Here is a 19501-nt window from a genome sequence, read left to right as displayed (position 1 = left end):
ATTTATCCAGATCGGATCCGGATTGCATATTTCTTTGCGACAGGTCAAAAAATGGGGGTACCCATACATTTTGAATAACTTTATCGTTAATAATGGGAATAGAAATGTACAATGAACTACCAATAACTTACAAAGAGGATTTGGTTCTTGTTGGAGGTTTGCGCTCTCCAACAAGAACTCTTGTTGCTAATGATTTACCAAAGTGACAATTATTTACAAAAAATTATGTATAGGATATAAGATTTCTCATAATCATATATTTTTAAAATAACTGTTGTGGTAAGATCAGCATGGCCTGTTAAACATTTCTCTATTTAAATTATAGGACATTGATCTTATTAATTTTGTGGTTGAAATTTCCTTCCGGTGTTACAATTTGTAGATGGTCCCTACATGCTAACTTTGCTATTGATCCAGTGTTTAATTGTGAGATTTAATTGCGAAACAATGAAAAATAGGGGCCACAGTCTGCAAAATAGCAAACCGCACCTCTGTGAACAGCCTTATAACTGCACACCTACCTCTCATTTCTTTATCAGTGCTCGGTCTTTCCTTATCACTACTCAATATCTGTATTAAGTTTCTATTAAAATGAGAAATAGAAAGTATTGTGTACACGTCATTCATTAAAACGATCGTCCTCACTCTCAGGGGAACACCTTCGTAATCGTGTGCAATCTGAAGATGCACAATAAATCGGGACAAACACATATTCCCTCTCAGTCCAAATCAATACCCTTTAACCGCACTGACTGTGAATTGGAAAAATAAAAGATCCCTTTTTCCAAGCAGGTAAATTTTCTCTAACAGAACTCAGATGATCCTGATCTGGCACAAATAATCCACACACACAGTTACACACGCTGAATAAAGAATACACCAGATGCATAAAAGGGGTTGGCATCTCATCAAATCAGAGCCAGCGCTCATGTCATTGCACTCCAGCACCGACAATCCAATTATTGAGGATGGGTTTCATTGTAAAGAGCTTCATTTGGGAATAGATTTGTCAGGGGGATGCAAAAAGCTTCCTTTCAGTCACATTTCCATTATAAATCTGCAAAAGCAAAAACTGTATAATCACAGTAAGCAAAAAAATAATATTTTCTTTCCTATTCAATATTTAATAGAAAATCAACATCATAAAAAAACATCCACTCTGTGCTTTACACATTGTGACTGAAAATCCCAGTTGAGATAAGTTAGTGAGATGTGACCTTGAATAGAATAACCAGATGTCATTGTCTACAGATGCATTTTGTTCAGTTATGGGCAAAGAGACCTTGTGCTTTTATTTATGAAAGGGATCTACTCATGCAGCATTACTGTATATTCCTTCCTAATAATGACTTTATAGGATACAATGCAATTATATGAGAAAATCTTCTGAGAAACAATGAATAAAGTGTGATAAATGAATACTGACTGCAAATTATGTGAGCAAAGCTTTATATTTAAATTATATATTACCACTGATGTTCGATATTAGCCTTTTGCACATATCCAATGAAAATAATCGTGATGTTGTTACGGTGAAATTTACGGTTACCTCGTCTTTGACTTGAAAACACACTCTGCGGTGATAAATGATGAAGACCAGACAGGAGAGATGATGAAGTATTAAAAAAATGATTTAATCTAAACTAAATAAAAAGGTACAAAGCGGGATAGACAAAGAAGTGGTCTCCTCTGGCCAGAGGAGAGATGCGAAGAAGAAGGGACCAAAAGTTCCTTTCACACACATTTATACCCCACTGTCCCACCTCCCCCCTTTCACAGACAACAAAGAAGAGACCAGGGGGGAAGGTCAGTCTGCCAGAGGTGACACCTCCGATGTCGGCTGGGTTTGGACGTGCTCTGGCCTTGGAGATTAAACTGAGGCCAAATGACATTCCTTTAGAGAAGCTGTATCATGGGAGTATGGGTCCACTGACTTTGCAGGAAGAGGAAAAGACATCCGACAGGAGTGGAAAGTTACAAATTGGGGTATTAAGTTGAATGAGATCAAAAAGCAAATATATGAGTATACATAATTAATCAATTTTGGAACCACAATGTCAACCGATATTACATTTAATAGCAAATATCAGCCGATGATAACGTTGGACCGATATTTCGCCCATCTCTTTCTTTTTATTACTCATTAAAAACATATATTTGATCATTTCTGTGTTAGTGTCAAGATTTTTGATGTTTTCATAAAAAAGAAACTACTAAAAAGGGAAACCAAGGCCTTAAAGACAGAAATGAAGAGAGTTTTCAAGTGTGTGTGGCAGCTCATAAGGAGCTTTAATGTGAGAGTGTAAAATACGAGCGAGCAACAGAGTGAAACAGTGGGGAGTGAAGAGGAGGAGGAGGAGGAGAAAAAAGGTTTAGAGATTAAAGAACAGTCATCATGAAAGAGAAGACAGTGAGGAGAAGAAGGGATGAGAGCGGAAAGGCGAAAGAGGAGAACAGAGGGGTCTAAAGGAGCGCCACGGAAACCATATGGTGTCTCCAGGCCAGACTCTCACCTCGCACAAACACACATTTGCACAGGAGAAGGTCCTGAATTATTGCCATTCATGCTTATAAACACACAGTGGGTGGTCATTAGCTGATGCACAGCAGGCCCAAACTAACTCTACATTCATATCATCAAATACAAAGAGCGATCGCAATGATGCAAAAAAAGAGAGAGGTGAGGATTCAGCTTTGAACAGGCATAAACACTGACTACAAAGTGACTTTTCAATAGGCTAGGAGTAAAACTACATTACAGTGCACTAACTGAAGGTGTTAGTGGAGATATTGTGCAATCAATAACTTGAAAACCAGATCCTTTGCAGAACCTAAACCAATTTGTAATTCCAGCACGTTCTTTTTGTCTTCTTTTTGAATAAAATGTTAAGGCTTCATTTATTCAGACAACTGTTTTTCAAGCAATGTACTTTGATCTCCTGACATATTTCGAATGTCAACGGCCAGTTTTCTTCAGAGGCGTCTGCTGACCGCTGTGATGTTTCCTTGACTTCCGCGTAATAATTGGAATTATCACGTGGAAGTCAAGGAAACATCAAAACGATCAGCAGACGCCTCTGAAAAAGTAATAATTCCATCAAATGATTAAGTGGAAGTCAAATAAACATCAAAGCAATTAGCCTCTGAAGAAGACTGGCAGTTGACAGTCGAAACATGTCAGGAGATCAAAGAAAAAACAGTTGTCTGAATAAAACTTAACATATGAACCATTTTGTGCATTGCAACAGGGATGAATCACATTTTTAGCTACACATTCCCTTATTAAAGGTGCAGTCCGTAACTCTTATAAAAGAGACTTTTTGTCATATTTGCTAAAGCTGTCACTATGTAAGGACAGCTTTACATGAAATTAGTAGTTTGTGTGAAAAAAAAAACAGGCTCATTGAGTCCCTCCTGCTGCTCCTGCTGCCTTTGGCAGATTGCTAGAATGCACCACGACCGAGCAAAAAGAACCAATCAGAGCCAGGATTGTGTTTGATGGACTGTCTGACAGCTGTTGCTCACAGTCCCCGCCCCTTTCCCGGGGCTGGAGCACCGTCTTTTTTACAGTGTATGATCTGTAAGAGTAGAAAATGGAATTAGCAACTTTTCTGCTTGAAAGGTAATTACTGCTGCTTGATTTACATTATATTTGATTTGTAGTTGTTACACTAGAACTCTGTGGCGCATGTGTTGTTCATGTGCGTGCAGCAGCCTCCGTGTGGGCTACTGTAAGTGACAGTGTGTTGTTGCTGCTGCTGCTGAAGTGTGTGTACATTGAGAGAGAGAAGTGCTGCAGTAATATGCTTTTAACAGAGCATGTGATGTTGCTGTCGGACTAACATTTGCTTGTTAGCTCCTCTGAGGGAGGGACTTTGGAAAGTTTGGAGGCAGGGCAAGAGAGCAGAGGGGGAGAAAGGGATCTGAAAGTTGTCGCCTGCACCTTTAAGGCATTGGTCATCCAGCTCATTCGCAAAGCATCATACAAACAAAACATGTCTGAAATACCTAAACGATCATATTCATCAAGACTTATCGTTGCATCAAAGTGTGTTATTATCTGCTGAGAAGTGCAGCCATGAATAGAAAAATTTAAATTCTGAAAACGACCATCAAGAAGGCCTTCAATGCATTGTGGCGCATTGAAAAAGAAAAACTGTACGTCGCCTATATACAGCACACCTCTGAGTGTCCAAAAAAGTGCTTTAAAAATCTGATGTATAGTGTCCAAAAAAGCGCTATAAAAATTTGATATATTGTTATTATTATTATTATTATTATTATTATTATTATTATTATTATTATTATTATTATTAATAATAATACTAGACGTGTGCGAATGCAAGCAGAAAAGGCAAATGATTATACACATATGTACATTAAGCATTAAGGATTTCATATACTGGTTCAATGAATGCATATTGGCGGTAAAACAGTCGGGCCTGAGGCTGCCATGCTACAATGATCACTGCAAGGCTCATTTCTCTCAGAGGAAGGCACTTTGGCTCTCATCGTAATTACACGTGACTAACGGCTAAAGAGCTCTTCAAGTATGATTAATGACTTATAATAATACGGGATGATTTAACAACTTCAAATACAAATTTAATGAACATCCACAAATGAATCTAATTTGTAAAGGTAAGAGATTTCAAGTGTTTTATGATCTGTGAATCACTGAATAATTTACATTCATGATATTTACACTTTTGTTAATTATTACCTGGCTATAAATTTCCCAGAAAAAATAATTTATATTGTATTATTATGATTGACAGCAGGTTAGAGCACATATGAGGACAAGAAAGCTACTAAAACAAGGATAACACCTCCACTCTAACTATAGTTTGACAAATGTCATTCACACTGAATGTGCTGGGAGTATTTTGGACAAGATAAACTGTCATATATGAGGAAAGAGCGGGCATAAAATATATCCTGTGATACAAATCAGAATAGGTTCACAGGGACGCCGACGTCCCATTATTTTATCACCTTCATTTACTTCCCAACCTGGATTCTTTTCAGCTGTGGCGCGAGTTAAATGATGATTGCTTCCCTGCTCATCTTCTATCTCACCGGGCCTTTGTCTTTCCTGTCACTCTAAAAAATGAACAGTCACTATCAGCAGAATGAATGTCACTGCATGTCTCTAAATCCCATGGGTTGCACAGTGTTGTTTAAACAAAGGTGTGTGTCACTGCAAATGGCAACACAGTGTGAAGAAGAAGATAGCAGAACAGATATTAAATAGGATAATAAGGGGTAATTCCTACTTTAAGATGAGGTTCAAATACAGTTATTTTGACAAGGTCAGCCAGAGTGCAGCTTCAAGCATGAATGCAAAAATATCAATATTAGGGGTGTCTCGATAACGATATTGCAGCCTTGATTATTTACATACTTTTATTACTTCTTTTGTAGCGTGGAATGTTAGAAAAGGTTTGATTAAGATGTTACTCAAACAGAGAACAATAGTCAGCAACAGTAGGTATGAGAAAAACTGACCCATTTAATATTAACAATTGTGTTACATACATTTTAAACTTAAACAGAAGAATATTCTACAATTGAATGAAATAAATGAGAAATAAATTAGACAAACCTGAGAAATAACCTCAATAAATCAAATAAAAACAATTAATATAATTTTAGAGATTTTAGATGCATGTCGATATAATCAGATAATTATTTGCTAATATTGGGCCAGTGTCCAACATCAATATCTTTGAATATATTAATATAATAAAGACATAAACTTAATTTATGTAGGGTCAAAATATTATTTTTCGTTTGCCATTGAAAAAAAACACCAGTAACTACTACTTGTGCTTCACGTCAAGTTATAGGAGCAATATTCCACAATTCCTAGCATGCCAAAATAACCAATACCAGACATGGGCAATTCAACCTTTGGTCTAATTCTGTGTGGCCCCCAAGACAGATTCACTAAAATTTGTAATACAAGAAACTAAAAGTATTATAAAGCCCAACATAATACACAAAATTACTCAGAAAACAATAGCAAAAAATAAATACATGAAGCAACCAAAACAACAAAAATACAGAAAAAAAACTAAAATATAAATACAACACACAAGAAATAAACACACACACATATAAGGACCCATAAAATATTTTTGTGTACACAAAACTCAGAAAAAAGCAACAAAACTACACAAAAAGAAAACAAACAATAACAAAAACCTTGTTGTTTTTGCTCACATTGGTCATTGATCTTAATAATGGCATTTATGTTGATAATGTGACCCACGGATCAGATAATCACATTTTATGGTCCCGCTGTGATAAAAGTTGCCAATCCCTGACCTATACTATCTTTGTATCAGTTTTAAATCTGCAGGCCTATTGTTTATACATATAGTGAGAGCAGTCTAAAAGTACAATTAAAAACTGAGACGAGTCCAAAGCAGCAGGACAGTGAGTGTGTTTTGCTTGGAGGACAGCTGGTCGTCCTTGTAACGGGATCGCAGTAAGTCTGTCACTCGTATGGAAAACAGCTTGGCTGCTGGTAACTGGGCTCAGTAACACTAGTGCCTGTGGTAATGACAACGCTGGGTCTGGTGTCACCCAGCGGCCCCCTGGATATAAACTTACACACAGATGAGGCCCTGAAGGTGTCAAGAAGCGTTGCCTTGGAGCCAATGTCAAACATCATCAGGACAACAAGGGGCATCTGACACTTGAAAAGTATGGCAAACTGTTTTGGTATTTTTGCTCCTTCCACATTTTTAAAACCCCAAGTTCACAAGTGCATGTATTAAAAGTATCTCTTTACATAACACGTCAGCCTGTAATCCTACAGATAAGGTGAAGTCAAATAGGCAGGAAGGGACACACACACAGCTAATGTATGAATATGCAAACACACCGTAAATCATAATCCTTTTTCACAGATTAGCTACAACTAATGTAGCCTTTGAAGCTTTTCACTGCTTCGATACACACTTGGAGAAATGCTATGGCACAGGTAGACTTGCTTCTATTGCAGTAGAGAATTAATCTCATGCGTTACAATTTCAAAATTCTAATTGAAGCCACATAGTAAATTAAAATGTCCAATGGTATAGCATGAAGAATGAAAGAGGTTTAATGGAGTGCAACTTTGAGAGTTTGATTATTTATTCTTGAAGACACATCCTAATAGTCAAAAAGAGTGAGTCTGGAGCAGCTCTGTTTATTATTATTATCCCCCACCACAAAGTGTGAAGGGGGATATAGGTTTGAGCTCCGTCCATCTGTGCGTTTGTCCGTCCGTCTGAGTTAAAGGGGACAGCTTTTCTCAGAAACTGTTAAACAAATTTGGTGTGTGGCTTCAGGGCATCAATACCTTGATGGAGTTTGAAAATGAGAAGCGCGCAGTCATTTTTTCCGGCGTTATTGCCCTTGTTCCATTTTTTTTACTCTGTTCGAGGTATCTTCATAGGGGACATCTTTTCTCAGAAACTGTTAACCAAATTCGGTGTGTGGCTTCAGGGCATCAATACCTTGATGTAGTTTGAAAATGAGAAGCACGCAAATATTTTTTCTGGAGTTATTGCCCATGTACCCTTTTTTTTACTCTGTTCGAGGTATCTTCAAAGGAGACAGCTTTTCTTAGAAACCGTTTAAGATAGTTAGTAATCTTATATTCTAATGTGATAATATTTTCTTATGTACACATCTAAGTTTTTAGATTTAGGACATTCTCTGGGTTAAACACGAGTGTTTGGGGTGTGGTGATCAATCATGCTCAGACACTATCCTCAGAGGTAATGTTTCAAATAACAAAAGCAACCTTGTTGTTCATTATACTGTATCTAGGCTTGTTTTACATCACTGAGAACATTGTCAGCCTGCATTTTCCCCCAACAATGTGCACGTGTTTGGGAATTCTTATAAAATATGCAGTATGATGTCTGGACCAAATTGAACTACTATTTGAAATGAGCTTTTTAATAAAATGTTCTTTATCAGAAACATAGAGTGTTTTTCTGGTTTGGGCTCAGTTGAATTGTAAATGTTTCGGAGTGTCTAAAAAAAGCACTCCAAAATAAAAACTAACAGCAACCACCTCCTCCACAAAAGCAGCTAAAACTACTCATAAATGTTGGAAGATCTGCTTGGGCACTGATGGAAGGAGCGTGGTGGAGGGTGAGGGGGAGTTACAGTAAGTGTACTGTAGCATAGAGACGAAAGGGGAGATTGCAGCAGAGGGCAACAATGACACAATATGAAGGGGAAAGCCACAAAATAACCACGATTTCTCTAACTATCCTGTGCTTTCCCTTCAGTTTCGCAACCATGCCTCTTCCTTACTGCTGCACTGTTTTTACCTTTTCACAGTTTCAAACTCTTTTGGGAGACTGAATGATACAGTGGAGCAAAGATCATTGTGGATTTCTACTGAGCTGCTGCAGAGAAAAAGGGACCCCTCTTTAAAATCATACTACAGAGTGCGATAGCTCAAGATGTTATCAGTTCATAAAGTAGAGCTGTGTTTTTACTGGAGATCAGGGTTAAACTGCACATCAGAATACAAAACATATACCACAGGGGAAAGATGAGACTGAAATCTTTGTTCAAAAAATCTTTATCAGCTTTTTCATCTCCATCGTAAACGCTCTGTTTGTTGACATGTTAGCGCATTGCATTGTGGGATGTTGAGTCCCATAAATAAAAGTATATATGTAGTTTTACTTTATTCTTACCTTTATTTTTTGTTTTTCTTTCTAATTCTCTTGAAACACTTCTTGTTTTAGTTTGTTCCCAGTATTCCCTGTAATATCAGAATGAAGTAAAAACTTTTCCAAGTATCGTTTTTGGGAATCCACATCCCACAATGCAATGCTCAAAAATTTCAACAAACGGAGGCTGTGTTCAAAATCACATACTAAAGTACTACTCATACTAAGTTTAACGTCAAAAGAGTATGTAGTACGTTCACATTAGATAGTATGGAAAGATCGAGTATACGCGAAATATCTGGATATACACTATATTGGGACATTTTTCAAGTATGCACAATGGGCACACTAGTCATACTCAACCGCCCCATGATGCATTGCGAGCGGAACGTAAAATCGTCCCGGGACCGGTTTCAAGCTAAAAATCAAACATCCTCTTTTCAAAACAAAAGCATCTCTTCTTGTCTTTGTAAATTGGGCTCTTGCTTTGAAATTGCGTTTCCATGAGTTTTATGGATCAAATTACCCCATGTTGATATGGGTTATACTTGGTCACTTTCTCACTCAAAATGCTTTCAGAACTTTCAAAGGTGGCGAAATAACAGATATTTAGCCTTAGTGTGCTTCAGGTTTTTGTCGTCGTAGGTTTGAAATGCATCTTCGGAAACTTGGAAGTATACTTAAGTGGGAACGCTCATCATTCTATTCATAACTATAGTATATACTAAACATACGCATAGTATGGAGTATGCCATTTTGAACACAGCCCAAGTGTTTAAGGTAAGCATGAAAACAAACCTTTATGCAGCAATTTTGACCTTTTCTCCTTTATTCTTTGGGTAAGTGATGTCTGATTTATTGATCTATGAGGCATACACTATGGTTTTTATCTAATGAAAAATGATCAGCGTTGCAGCTAAGACAATGACAGTACACATATGGAATTATTTCCAAATGCACCAAAGAGGTGTTGAAAGGTTGAGTAGATAATCATTAGGAGGGGATGGATGTGTGTGAAGACTAACGAGGCACAGCAGGCTCTTTTATGCAAATAGGTGTTTGAGAAATATTTTGACATGTCAGGAGCACAGGTGTGAATTAATGAAGGCTGCGTTTCATTGTTGAATCTCACTGTGTTGTGCATGACTCACTCACGCTGTCACCGTACAAGCTCAGTGCAGCAGTCCTTCCTGATTCTCTCAACTGCTCATCATTCATGATTCATTCGTCTAAAGCTCCCCCTTGGCCGGATGCTTCAGGAGTCAACTCTTACCTTATTAAAGGTTATAAATGTTAAACTAAATAATATGTTGATTTTTTTTTCTTTACTGCACAATAACACTTAAAGGAAAGTCTTTTTTTTTAAAAAAAATAAATAAAATAAGACAAATTCATCAGTCATTAAATTTCCAATCATTTCTTCATCTTCATTACACTCCTTCTGGACCGACCATTAAAAATCTATTTCACTGAGTTTCATCACATGCACCAGTGCGTGACCAACGGAAACAAATTCTTGATTAGAAAAGCGAAAATGAAAACCAAAATAAAGAGCAAAACAGATGGCAAACACGACAAACCCACACTGAGCGTGTGAGACACAATGTGACCAAAGGGCGAATGCATGCTGAGAAATAGATGCTCTTAATTTGCAGATAACACGAGGGATACAAAATCTGCTAGACAGGCAAAGAGTGTTGTCAGGATGTTAAAAAGTGCTGTGTTTGGAGTTTGGATTGGGAACTTATCTTTTTAACAAGCTTAAAACACACAGACACAAAATAAGTACAAGTTTCTAAATCAGTAATTCTACTTGTAAATTAATTAGTTACATTTCTACACCCAATGGTTACTGAGTAAATTATTATTTTTGTCTTTTAAAATGATTAATGAACATTGTGAAACTACAAAAAAAAAAATGAAATCACCAGACAACAATTAAATGCATCGCATCATAGCCGACCAATCGAATTAAACGTAATGCACGGCGCCAAAACAGCATTGAATGGAAGTTATTTCCATTTGTTCTTTGTCGTGCCATTTCTGATCAACGCCCAGCCACTTTCTAGGGATCAGGTTGCAGTTTCCACCTATTATGTTGTTACCCACATGGCACATTGGGCCTGGCACTGTTTTAGAGTTCATAAATGTGGCTATATTTAGAGCCTGATCATTTTTTAAAAATTTTTAATTAAATTCATTGGTGTTATTCTATTAAAAAATAAAAAAAACAATTGTACATTTTGACAAATCTTTTATTTTATACAGATGTCTTTGTGGAAAGTTTCAATTGTGCAAGATTTGGTCACTTTTGTGACTATGCAAGGGAACCGTGGCAAGATTTATTACCGAAAATAAACATGGGGGTGACAGTAACTAGTAACTTCAACTTTAAGTACTATTTAATTGAGCTACTTCTTACTTGTACTGGAATATTTTATGTATGACTTACTTGTATCATACTTATAAATATATATATATATAACAGTGAGATGAAAAGTATAGCAGGTAAATCCAGAGCTGTAATTATATTCTTCTGCAATTTCATTCTCCATAAGAGATCCCCACCCCACTGTGAATGTTCAACAAAACAACGAAGAATCAGATCATCTATTGCTCTCAAGCTTAAGAACAAGGAACAGAATGTGAAGTGATTTCTTGTGGAAAAAGCAGCATTGAAAATAGAGATCTAAACCACCTCAGGCACAGGATGGTGTTTTGTTAAAGCCTCCTCGTCTCTCTCTGTCTCTCTGTGTATGTATGGCTTTGAACATCTTTCTGATTTAAATCTTTCCTGGGCATGTTTGCATCGATCCTCAATGGCAGCAGCTCTACTGTAATCCTTCACATGCATCTCTGAAGTGATCTGGTGTGTTGGGAGCTATATAATGGACACTCGTTGTCAAGTATTTTCTTGGTTTGAATCCTATTTGCGATCATTCCAGTCCCTAAATAACCTCAGTCTTTCTGTTTATCCCTCCTCCAGTTTTCCTCTGCATCCTCTGCCTTCTGGGTGTGCGGCTGTCACCAGCCTCCTCCTGCCCTCCTCCTTGTTACTGCTCTTCAGACAGCTTGGTGGTGGACTGCGGAGGGCGGGGTCTCTCCATCCTGCCTCCCCTGCACCTCCTGCCTCCAGGGAGCCGGTCCCTCCTGCTAGCCAACAACAAGCTTTCCTCGCTGGGGGCCACAGCCTTGGCAAACCTCTCCACACTAGAGGTCTGGAGCTCAATGTTTATTTTTGTCAGTGATTGAACAGCTTGAACATGTTGCAGAGTGTCAGCAGTATATTCTGCTTGGACCTCGTACACACTGAAAGTCTCCCATGGGCCGAAAGTTATTATTTGTTAAGTGAACTACTGAAGAAACTGAAAAATGAACTGCAAACCTCTGCACTCAGCCTAAAAACTGAACAATAGTTTTGCGGTGCTACAAACTGTTTGTAAGAATAAATATACGAACATGGTATTTAAGCAAAACAATGTCAAAATATAAATTGGTTAAGAGCATAAGATAACTAATCAATTGCTGATGTTCTTGGGTCTAATTACCTCCGCCAAAGAGGTAGTTGTCCATCTATCTGTTAATGTGGATGTTTGTTAGCAGGAAATCTGAAAAAGTATCACTGAAAGGATAAAAATGAAATTTGGTGAGCTAATCGACAATGTCAAAAGGAAGAAGGAGTGTGATTTTGGAGGATATCTGAAAGGCGCTGTAGATACAGTATCCAGAAGACATTTTTGAGCACGGATTTTACATGAAATTTGGTGAGCTGATCTAACCTTGGCGGAGCTTTGAACTCTCTGAGTAGTTCACAACTGGCATACTTAAAAAGTGTATGCCAGTTAAAACAGTAAACCTGGGTTCATCGCGTTCAGAGAGTTGCGGAGAATCCAAGCTTTACACAGCTGTGTTGGTCCCTTCACACTGTATTTGGTTTCCTTCCAAAACAACCGCCTCGTTATATTTGCAAGCTGCTGGGTGGCAAGGTTCTAAGTCAGTATTAAACAATGGAATAAACATTACAGAAATGCTATTGTTTTTACACATTAAATAATTTAAGAGTTATTCATTGGATTAAGGAAACTTGAAACTTGTGTATATTTGCGGTTAAAACTTTTTTTTTTAAATGAAGTCTAGCATCTCAATCACTAGTTATAGTTCAGGTTTGGGTGACTGAATGATACTATTTACGTTATAAAGGGCCAAAAAAATTTCTACATCAACCATTGAGAAACTCACAGAAACCACATACCGGTAGTTGTATTTGCTGTTGGTTCTCGCACCTATTTCTCTAAAACCAATACTTTTTTCTTTGTAGGAAAACCACATTTGGTGCGTTTAATACCCAAAAGCACAGACATCATAGGGCAATTTCCTGTCTTTTGGGGATTGCATAAAGTTTTTCTATCAAAAAAGTCAGTGCGCTGTTTGGGGTGGAAAATAAGCTATAGGCTAAAAATGTTGTTTCTATGTTTTGTTTGTGTGTTTAGGAGTTGGATCTCTCGAACAACTACCTAGATAATCTACCTGGTGGCTTGTTCAGAGACATGTCCAATCTGACAAGACTGACTCTACACAACAACTCTCTGACAGTAACGGACAGAGACCTCTTCCAGGTAGGTCCTCTGGATTAGCACAACTCACACAGTAAAATAGGATCCGCATCTCTGGGAGCTAGCATGTTTTTGCCTGGTAAGTTTCTTAATTCAAGGATTCATTGTTGATTGAAATATTACTGTTTCTGAGAATTTATCAACCTGAGAAGACACACTGATAAGCCTGGGATCTCATACAGGTCCTAAATTCTTAATACACAACTTGCTCATCCATTTCATGTCATCCAAAACTCTTACTAGAATGAAGTCATGACTTTGCCAGGACTGACAAATTTTTAAGAAATTGTACTGTTTAAAATGTTAGAGTAAAGGCTTGGTTTTTATGTGTTTACAGGGTTTAGGTGGTCTACAGAGTCTAGATCTGTCATTGAATGGTCTGTCATCTATTCCTCTGGGCTTACTGGATGAGCTACAGAGCCTAAGGTAAAGTTGTGTACACTAGTTAAAATCGCTACTCCTCTGTTATTCATGAACAGATCTGACTGTAGGTATAATCTATGGATGTGTACACTTTGACGCTCGGAGCCAGATTATTTATTATTTGCGAGTCAAATATTACGACGGTTGGTAGTACCAAATCTATGACACATACCAATAAAGAAATGGGGCCCATTAACCCGTATGTGTCACGGGGGCGCCGGGGGGAGCCAGGGGGCCCCATTTTTCAATTGACTACTCTTCCATTAGTTCTTGTTAAATCGGAATGCAGTTTGGTAAGAATACTCTATTAATGAATATGATGACACGCTCAAAGCCATTTTTTTAAAATGGTGCCCAGGAGCCCATCCCCTATTTCTTGTAATTTCTAAATGTATGGGAACATAGTCGTGTGATACATCGTTTCAAAGGTAATTCAAAATAGATTACGATTATGCCTTGCACAATTCAATTAGGGGCCCAAGGGGCCCTTTTTTAGGCAATTTCCATTAAAGTTGTTTTCTCATTTATTTGAGAGTCAAATATTGTGACAGTTGGTGGTACCAAATCATTGACACATACCAATATACCAATACTCCATATTGGGCCCCATTGGGCCCCATTTTTCAAATGACTACTCCTCCATTAATGCTCGTTGAATCGGGCTGTAATTTGACATGGATATTCTATGAGCGGATGTCAAGAGCCTCTCGGAGACCTTTTTAAAAGGGGGGGACGGGGGCCCACCCATTTTTCCGGTAATTTCTAAATTTATCAAAACATAGTCGTGTGATATATTGTTTCAATGGCAATTCAACGTAGATTACGATTTTACTTCGCACAATTTCATTTGTTTTACTCGGTGGAACCGAGTCATTTCACTGACGTCTCGGGAACGTGGTACGTGCTAATCAGTGTGGAGACGTTCCGCGGGCCCGGCCATAGTTCATCAGAACTTGTTAAAACAAAATACCGCATCAGATCACGTTTCTAGATGATCATTGCAAAACTTAAAACCAGTGCGAGTTAAAATAATGAGTTCTTGTTTGCAGGAAAGTGACTTAAAAGATTGAAAAGGTATAAGAAAATATAAATGAATGTCATTCAGAGAATGACTGCAATTTTTCAGAAATAAAGAATTTATTTTTAAGAAAAAAGGAAGGTTCAAATGAAAAAGTAATATGATAATAGTAGACATTTCCTGCAAATTCAACACTTTATGCTAATTTTATCATAAGAAATCTTTTTTCAAGGCATTACATTATTTTGTTATTTCAACTCATACTTTAAATCACCATCATTATCACATTATTGGTAACTTTTTTTTTTTACTGTTGTCTATTTTAAAAGGTGGCTGTCGCTAGCGGGTAACAGGCTTCACGGATTGGAAAGGGCAGCTTTTGAGCCGCTGGCCAACTTGCAACACCTGGAACTGGGACACAACCCCTGGGAATGTGACTGCAACCTCCGTGATTTCAAACACTGGATGGAGTGGCTGCTGTATCGAGGTAAATGCTTGATATGTTTTACATGGGCTCCCTGAGGCTGTGCTTAATTTGAATTTTGAAAGGCCATACGGCAGCCAAATGAAGGAGTGGGCAAGAACTGCTGAACATCAAACTGATTTGTGTTTCACTTCGTATACGCCTGTGCTCTAGGCTGTAAACTGTAACCATGTGTGAGTGTGTATGACTGTGCTCAACGTGCTAGCATAATGTACACACGTGCCACAGCAGGCTGTTGGTACATCAGATAGCATTAGAAGAGTTCATGTGTAAAAATCTACATTCACCTCAGTGCCCAAAGCCTTAGCTGCCCTGCTAATGAAGCATCTCCCCTCCTTTCTGCCCTATTCTCCACTTAGCTTCTTACTGCTGTCTTCTGCCTTGCTGGGATCTACTTCAGCTCAGTTAGCTTCTTCAGACCAAGAAGGAATTCAATTCAATTCAACTTTATTTGTATAGCGCAATTTACAACAAAGTCATCTCAATGCGCTTATCAAAATATAAAGTTCACAATAAGAAAGAGAAAACCCAACAAGATCCACATGAACAAGCATTTAGCGACAGTGGGAAGAAACAACTCCCATTTAACAGGAAGAAATCTCCAGCAGAACCAGGTTCAGAGGTGGCAGCCATCTGCTTCGACTGACACAAAAAAGGCTTCATAATTCTGTATTCATTTGACCAGGAGACAATTAAGTTACGGAAGGAAATTGCAATGGTAGCCATTAGATAATGCAAGATGAATGTTTTACATAAAGAACTACAAACCTTTGAACAAATGTGGAAATGAGAGTGACCTGTGTTGACTCATATCGCTGCACACGGCTGTGGAGTGTTTTTTGTCACATGCAGGGATAAAAGCATCTCAGGGCCAGACAGCACTTTTTTATTTCGTCATTTTGTTGTGATCGACCTTTATCCGGCTACATTTGTCATTATCTACAAATACAGACCAATGGCTTGCCAACAGGTGACCTTGAGACGGAAGCTTCCTTTGGAGACACACATGTAGCCTGTGATCACAGCGTAGCAGATCCCCCTTCTACTGCCGCTAGTGGGAATTAGTGACTAAGATATTTCTCTCTTCCCCATACAGCCAAGCTGTGCTGAAGCTAAGCATGTCATCTCATGAATTATAGATGGCTTAGTTGAGGCTATCTCTAACTTAGTGTAGAGGGTACAGCAAACCGTGCACACGTGTCAACCGATGTATGACTCATCCTCGTGTTGGCACAGCCACTGTTCTGTCTTTTCTCCTCTCTCTGTTAATTGGGTTGCTCTACAAGCAAAAAGCATTTTAGAAATGACCTATCCTTGTACTCCCTGTCTCTGTGTCTTGTCTCCTCTGCTTTAGGAGGGAAGGTGGATGCAGTGGAGTGCACGCTGCCAAAGGATCTGCGGGGGCGAGACATTCGAGGGGTTCCAGTGGAAATGTTTAACTACTGCCTCCAACTTGAGGATGAGAATGGTGCAGGAGAGGGTTCTCGTTCTGGACAAGGAGGCGGTCCTCCCTGTAGCAGAAATGTTCTCAACCCCAGTGGTGCGACACCAATTTCTGACAACAGCGCCAACACCGGAGAGGACTCCTCATCCAACAGTGGAGGAGGTGGTGGTGGTGGGGCCGAGGCCCCGTCAGACTGTGTCCGCACTCGCTACCGACCAGTGAGCGTACGCCGCGCCATCGGCACCGTGGTGATAGCGGGCGTGGTATGTGGCATTGTTTGTATCATGATGGTGGCAGCAGCAGCGTACGGCTGCATCTACGCATCCCTGATGGCCAAATACCAACGAGAGTTAAAGAAAAGGCAGCCCCTGATGGGAGATGGAGACGCTGACGGAGAAGATAGAGAAGATAAACAGATTTCCTCTGTAGCTTAAAGATCTGATAGGACCACGAGTATTAGCTTTGTCCAATGTTGGAAGAAGGCAATTTAAAAGGGCTTTAAGAGGAGAAAGATGGAAAAGCTTATTTTCTACAAAGACTCACACTATCTCTCCCCCTGAATCTCGAATTAATGACTCTCCCACATTTTGTCTTCCTATCTCCACCTTCATGCTATTTATAACTTTCTCCCTCTCTGCAATTCCCTCCAACATACACCCTCACACATGCATCTCATCTACTACCTGGTTTTCCCTTTCCTATTGGACCAGCTGGCAGCATTTGTTACCTTTTCTTCCACCTACTGCTGTTTAGTTTGCCAATTTTACAAGAGAAGATGAGTTGGTATCTCTTTGGTATAAAGCATAACTTAAACGTTTTTTTAAAACTCTCATATACAGGCCAGTCAGTAGATGTCAATCCTAACTCAGATACTATATAGAATCAAAGAGATATTATGGAATGGATTGGAACAATATTGTCAGTAAAAAGAAGAGATGTGCTTCTTTTTCGGTCTTTCATATTTCTTTTTAACCCATGTGAACACCAATTATTATACATTCACACGCTTTTAGCCTCTGAATCTGATGAAAAAGGATTAAGTTTCAGTTCACTCGGACCCTCTCCTCTACTTTTCTAACAAAAGAAGTATCAAGAATAGATCGAGCGCTGATGAGAAAATCAAACATAGAACATCTCCTCCGTCTCCAGCCTTTGAGACAAAAGGGAGATGCACTTTCCCTACATTTGAACCGATTGAACCTTTTCCCTGGATCATTTGTGGATGTTTTAAACCTGTGATGTAGAATCTGCAGTGGGTTTTATCTACTAGTCCAATGGTGAACAGAACAGAACATTTTCCATTAATTTCAATGTTTGTGAAGAACTGAATTTAGCCCTGAAATGTGACAGTTTGCTTCCATGGCTTGCAAAATATATGTCAGAAAAGCCTGCCTTCTGGTAAAGACTATAATATACTGTATATCTAAGGACTACAGACTCCAGACTCCTGCACTTTATTTCCCTTCCTAGAGCCTATATAGCCTTTGAATACCCCAGTTTTTGTCTCTAGAATTGGAAAAATTGCCCAGTGGGATTATTAAAGAGAGAAGAAACTGCTAATTTTCCTCTCCGTCCTTCTCGTTACTTTTTATGTCTATTTTCATATTTCGTGCAATCTGAGGAGGGTTTTTCATAATCCTTCAAAACTTTGCTTTTGTTGATTCCTCTCGTGTTTCTTTTTAGTATTTGTTTTTTGTGTGTGTGCGCATGTCCTAAATATCTGCGATATGCAATGGGAATTCTCTCACTGTAGAAATTATATTGTGTCACTGCCAAAGATTATTTACAGTGGTGCAAAAAAGTATTAAAACAGCCACCAATTGTACAAGTACTCCCACTTAAAAAGATAAGAGAGACCTGTAATTTTCATCTATGAGAGACAAAATGAGAAAAAAAAATCCAGAAAATCACATTTTAATTAATTAATTGGTAAATCCCTCTGTAAAATATGCATTTGTTCACCTACAAACAAGCAAGATTTCTGGCTCTCACAGACCTATAACTTCTTCTTTAAGAGGCTCCTCTGTCCTCCACTCGTTACCTGTATTAATGGCACCTGTTTGAACTTGTTATCAGTATAAAAGACACCTATTTACAACCTATTTACAGTGGAGTTTGGAGTGTGACTCCAAACTCCACTATGGCCAAGACCAAAGAGCTGTCAAAGGACACCAGAAACGAAATTGTAGACCTGCACCAGGCTGGGAAGACTGAATCTGCAATAGGTAAACAGCTTGGTGTGAAGAAATCAACTGTGGGAGCAAGTATTAGAAAATGAAAGACATACAAGACCACTGAAGATCTCACCCCGTGGGGTCAAAGAGATCACAAGAACGGTAAGCCAAAATCCCAGAACCACACGGGGGGACCTAGTGAATGACCTGCACAGAGCTGGGACCATCAATAATACACTACGCCACCAGTGCTAGATGTGTCCCCCTGCTTAAGCCAGTACATGTCCGGGCCCGTCTGAAGTTTGCTAGAGAGCATTTGCATGATCCAGAAGAGGATTGGGCGAATGTCATATGGTCAGATGAAACCAAAATAGAACTTTTTGCTAAAAACTCAACTCATCGTGTTTGGAGGAGAAAGAACACCATACTTACTGTAAAGCATGGGAGTGGTAACATCATGCTTTGGGGATGTTTCTCTGCAAAGGGACCAGGACGACTGATCCGTGTAAAGGAAAGAATGAATGGGGCCATGTATTGTGAAATTTTGAGTGAAAACCTCCTTCCATCAGCAAGGGCATTGAAGATGAAACGTGGCTGGGTCTTTCAGCATGACAATGATCGCAAACACACCGCCCGGGCAACGAAGGAGTGGCTTCGT

General features: G+C 38.8%; 2 protein-coding genes across 3 annotated transcripts in view; one reads left to right on the top strand and one right to left on the bottom strand.

Moving 5' to 3' along the window:
- Positions 1 to 18571, top strand: part of lrtm2a (leucine-rich repeats and transmembrane domains 2a) — a 28742-nt gene extending 10171 nt beyond the window's left edge. The window contains exons 3-7 of the mRNA XM_028448382.1: positions 11674 to 11903; positions 13178 to 13303; positions 13638 to 13726; positions 15071 to 15228; positions 16580 to 18571. Coding sequence (XP_028304183.1) covers positions 11674 to 11903; positions 13178 to 13303; positions 13638 to 13726; positions 15071 to 15228; positions 16580 to 17103 — 1127 coding nt within the window. The 3' untranslated portion in view covers positions 17104 to 18571. The remainder of the gene's footprint in view (positions 1 to 11673; positions 11904 to 13177; positions 13304 to 13637; positions 13727 to 15070; positions 15229 to 16579) is intronic.
- Positions 1 to 19501, bottom strand: part of cacna2d4a (calcium channel, voltage-dependent, alpha 2/delta subunit 4a) — a 101228-nt gene that overhangs the window by 45583 nt on the left and 36144 nt on the right. The gene's annotated exons all lie outside the window — the stretch shown is intronic.

The sequence above is a fragment of the Gouania willdenowi genome, chromosome 6 (genome assembly GCF_900634775.1).
Source record: "Gouania willdenowi chromosome 6, fGouWil2.1, whole genome shotgun sequence".
Classification (NCBI taxonomy): domain Eukaryota; kingdom Metazoa; phylum Chordata; class Actinopteri; order Blenniiformes; family Gobiesocidae; genus Gouania; species Gouania willdenowi.
This window is presented reverse-complemented; position numbering and strand designations above follow the sequence as displayed.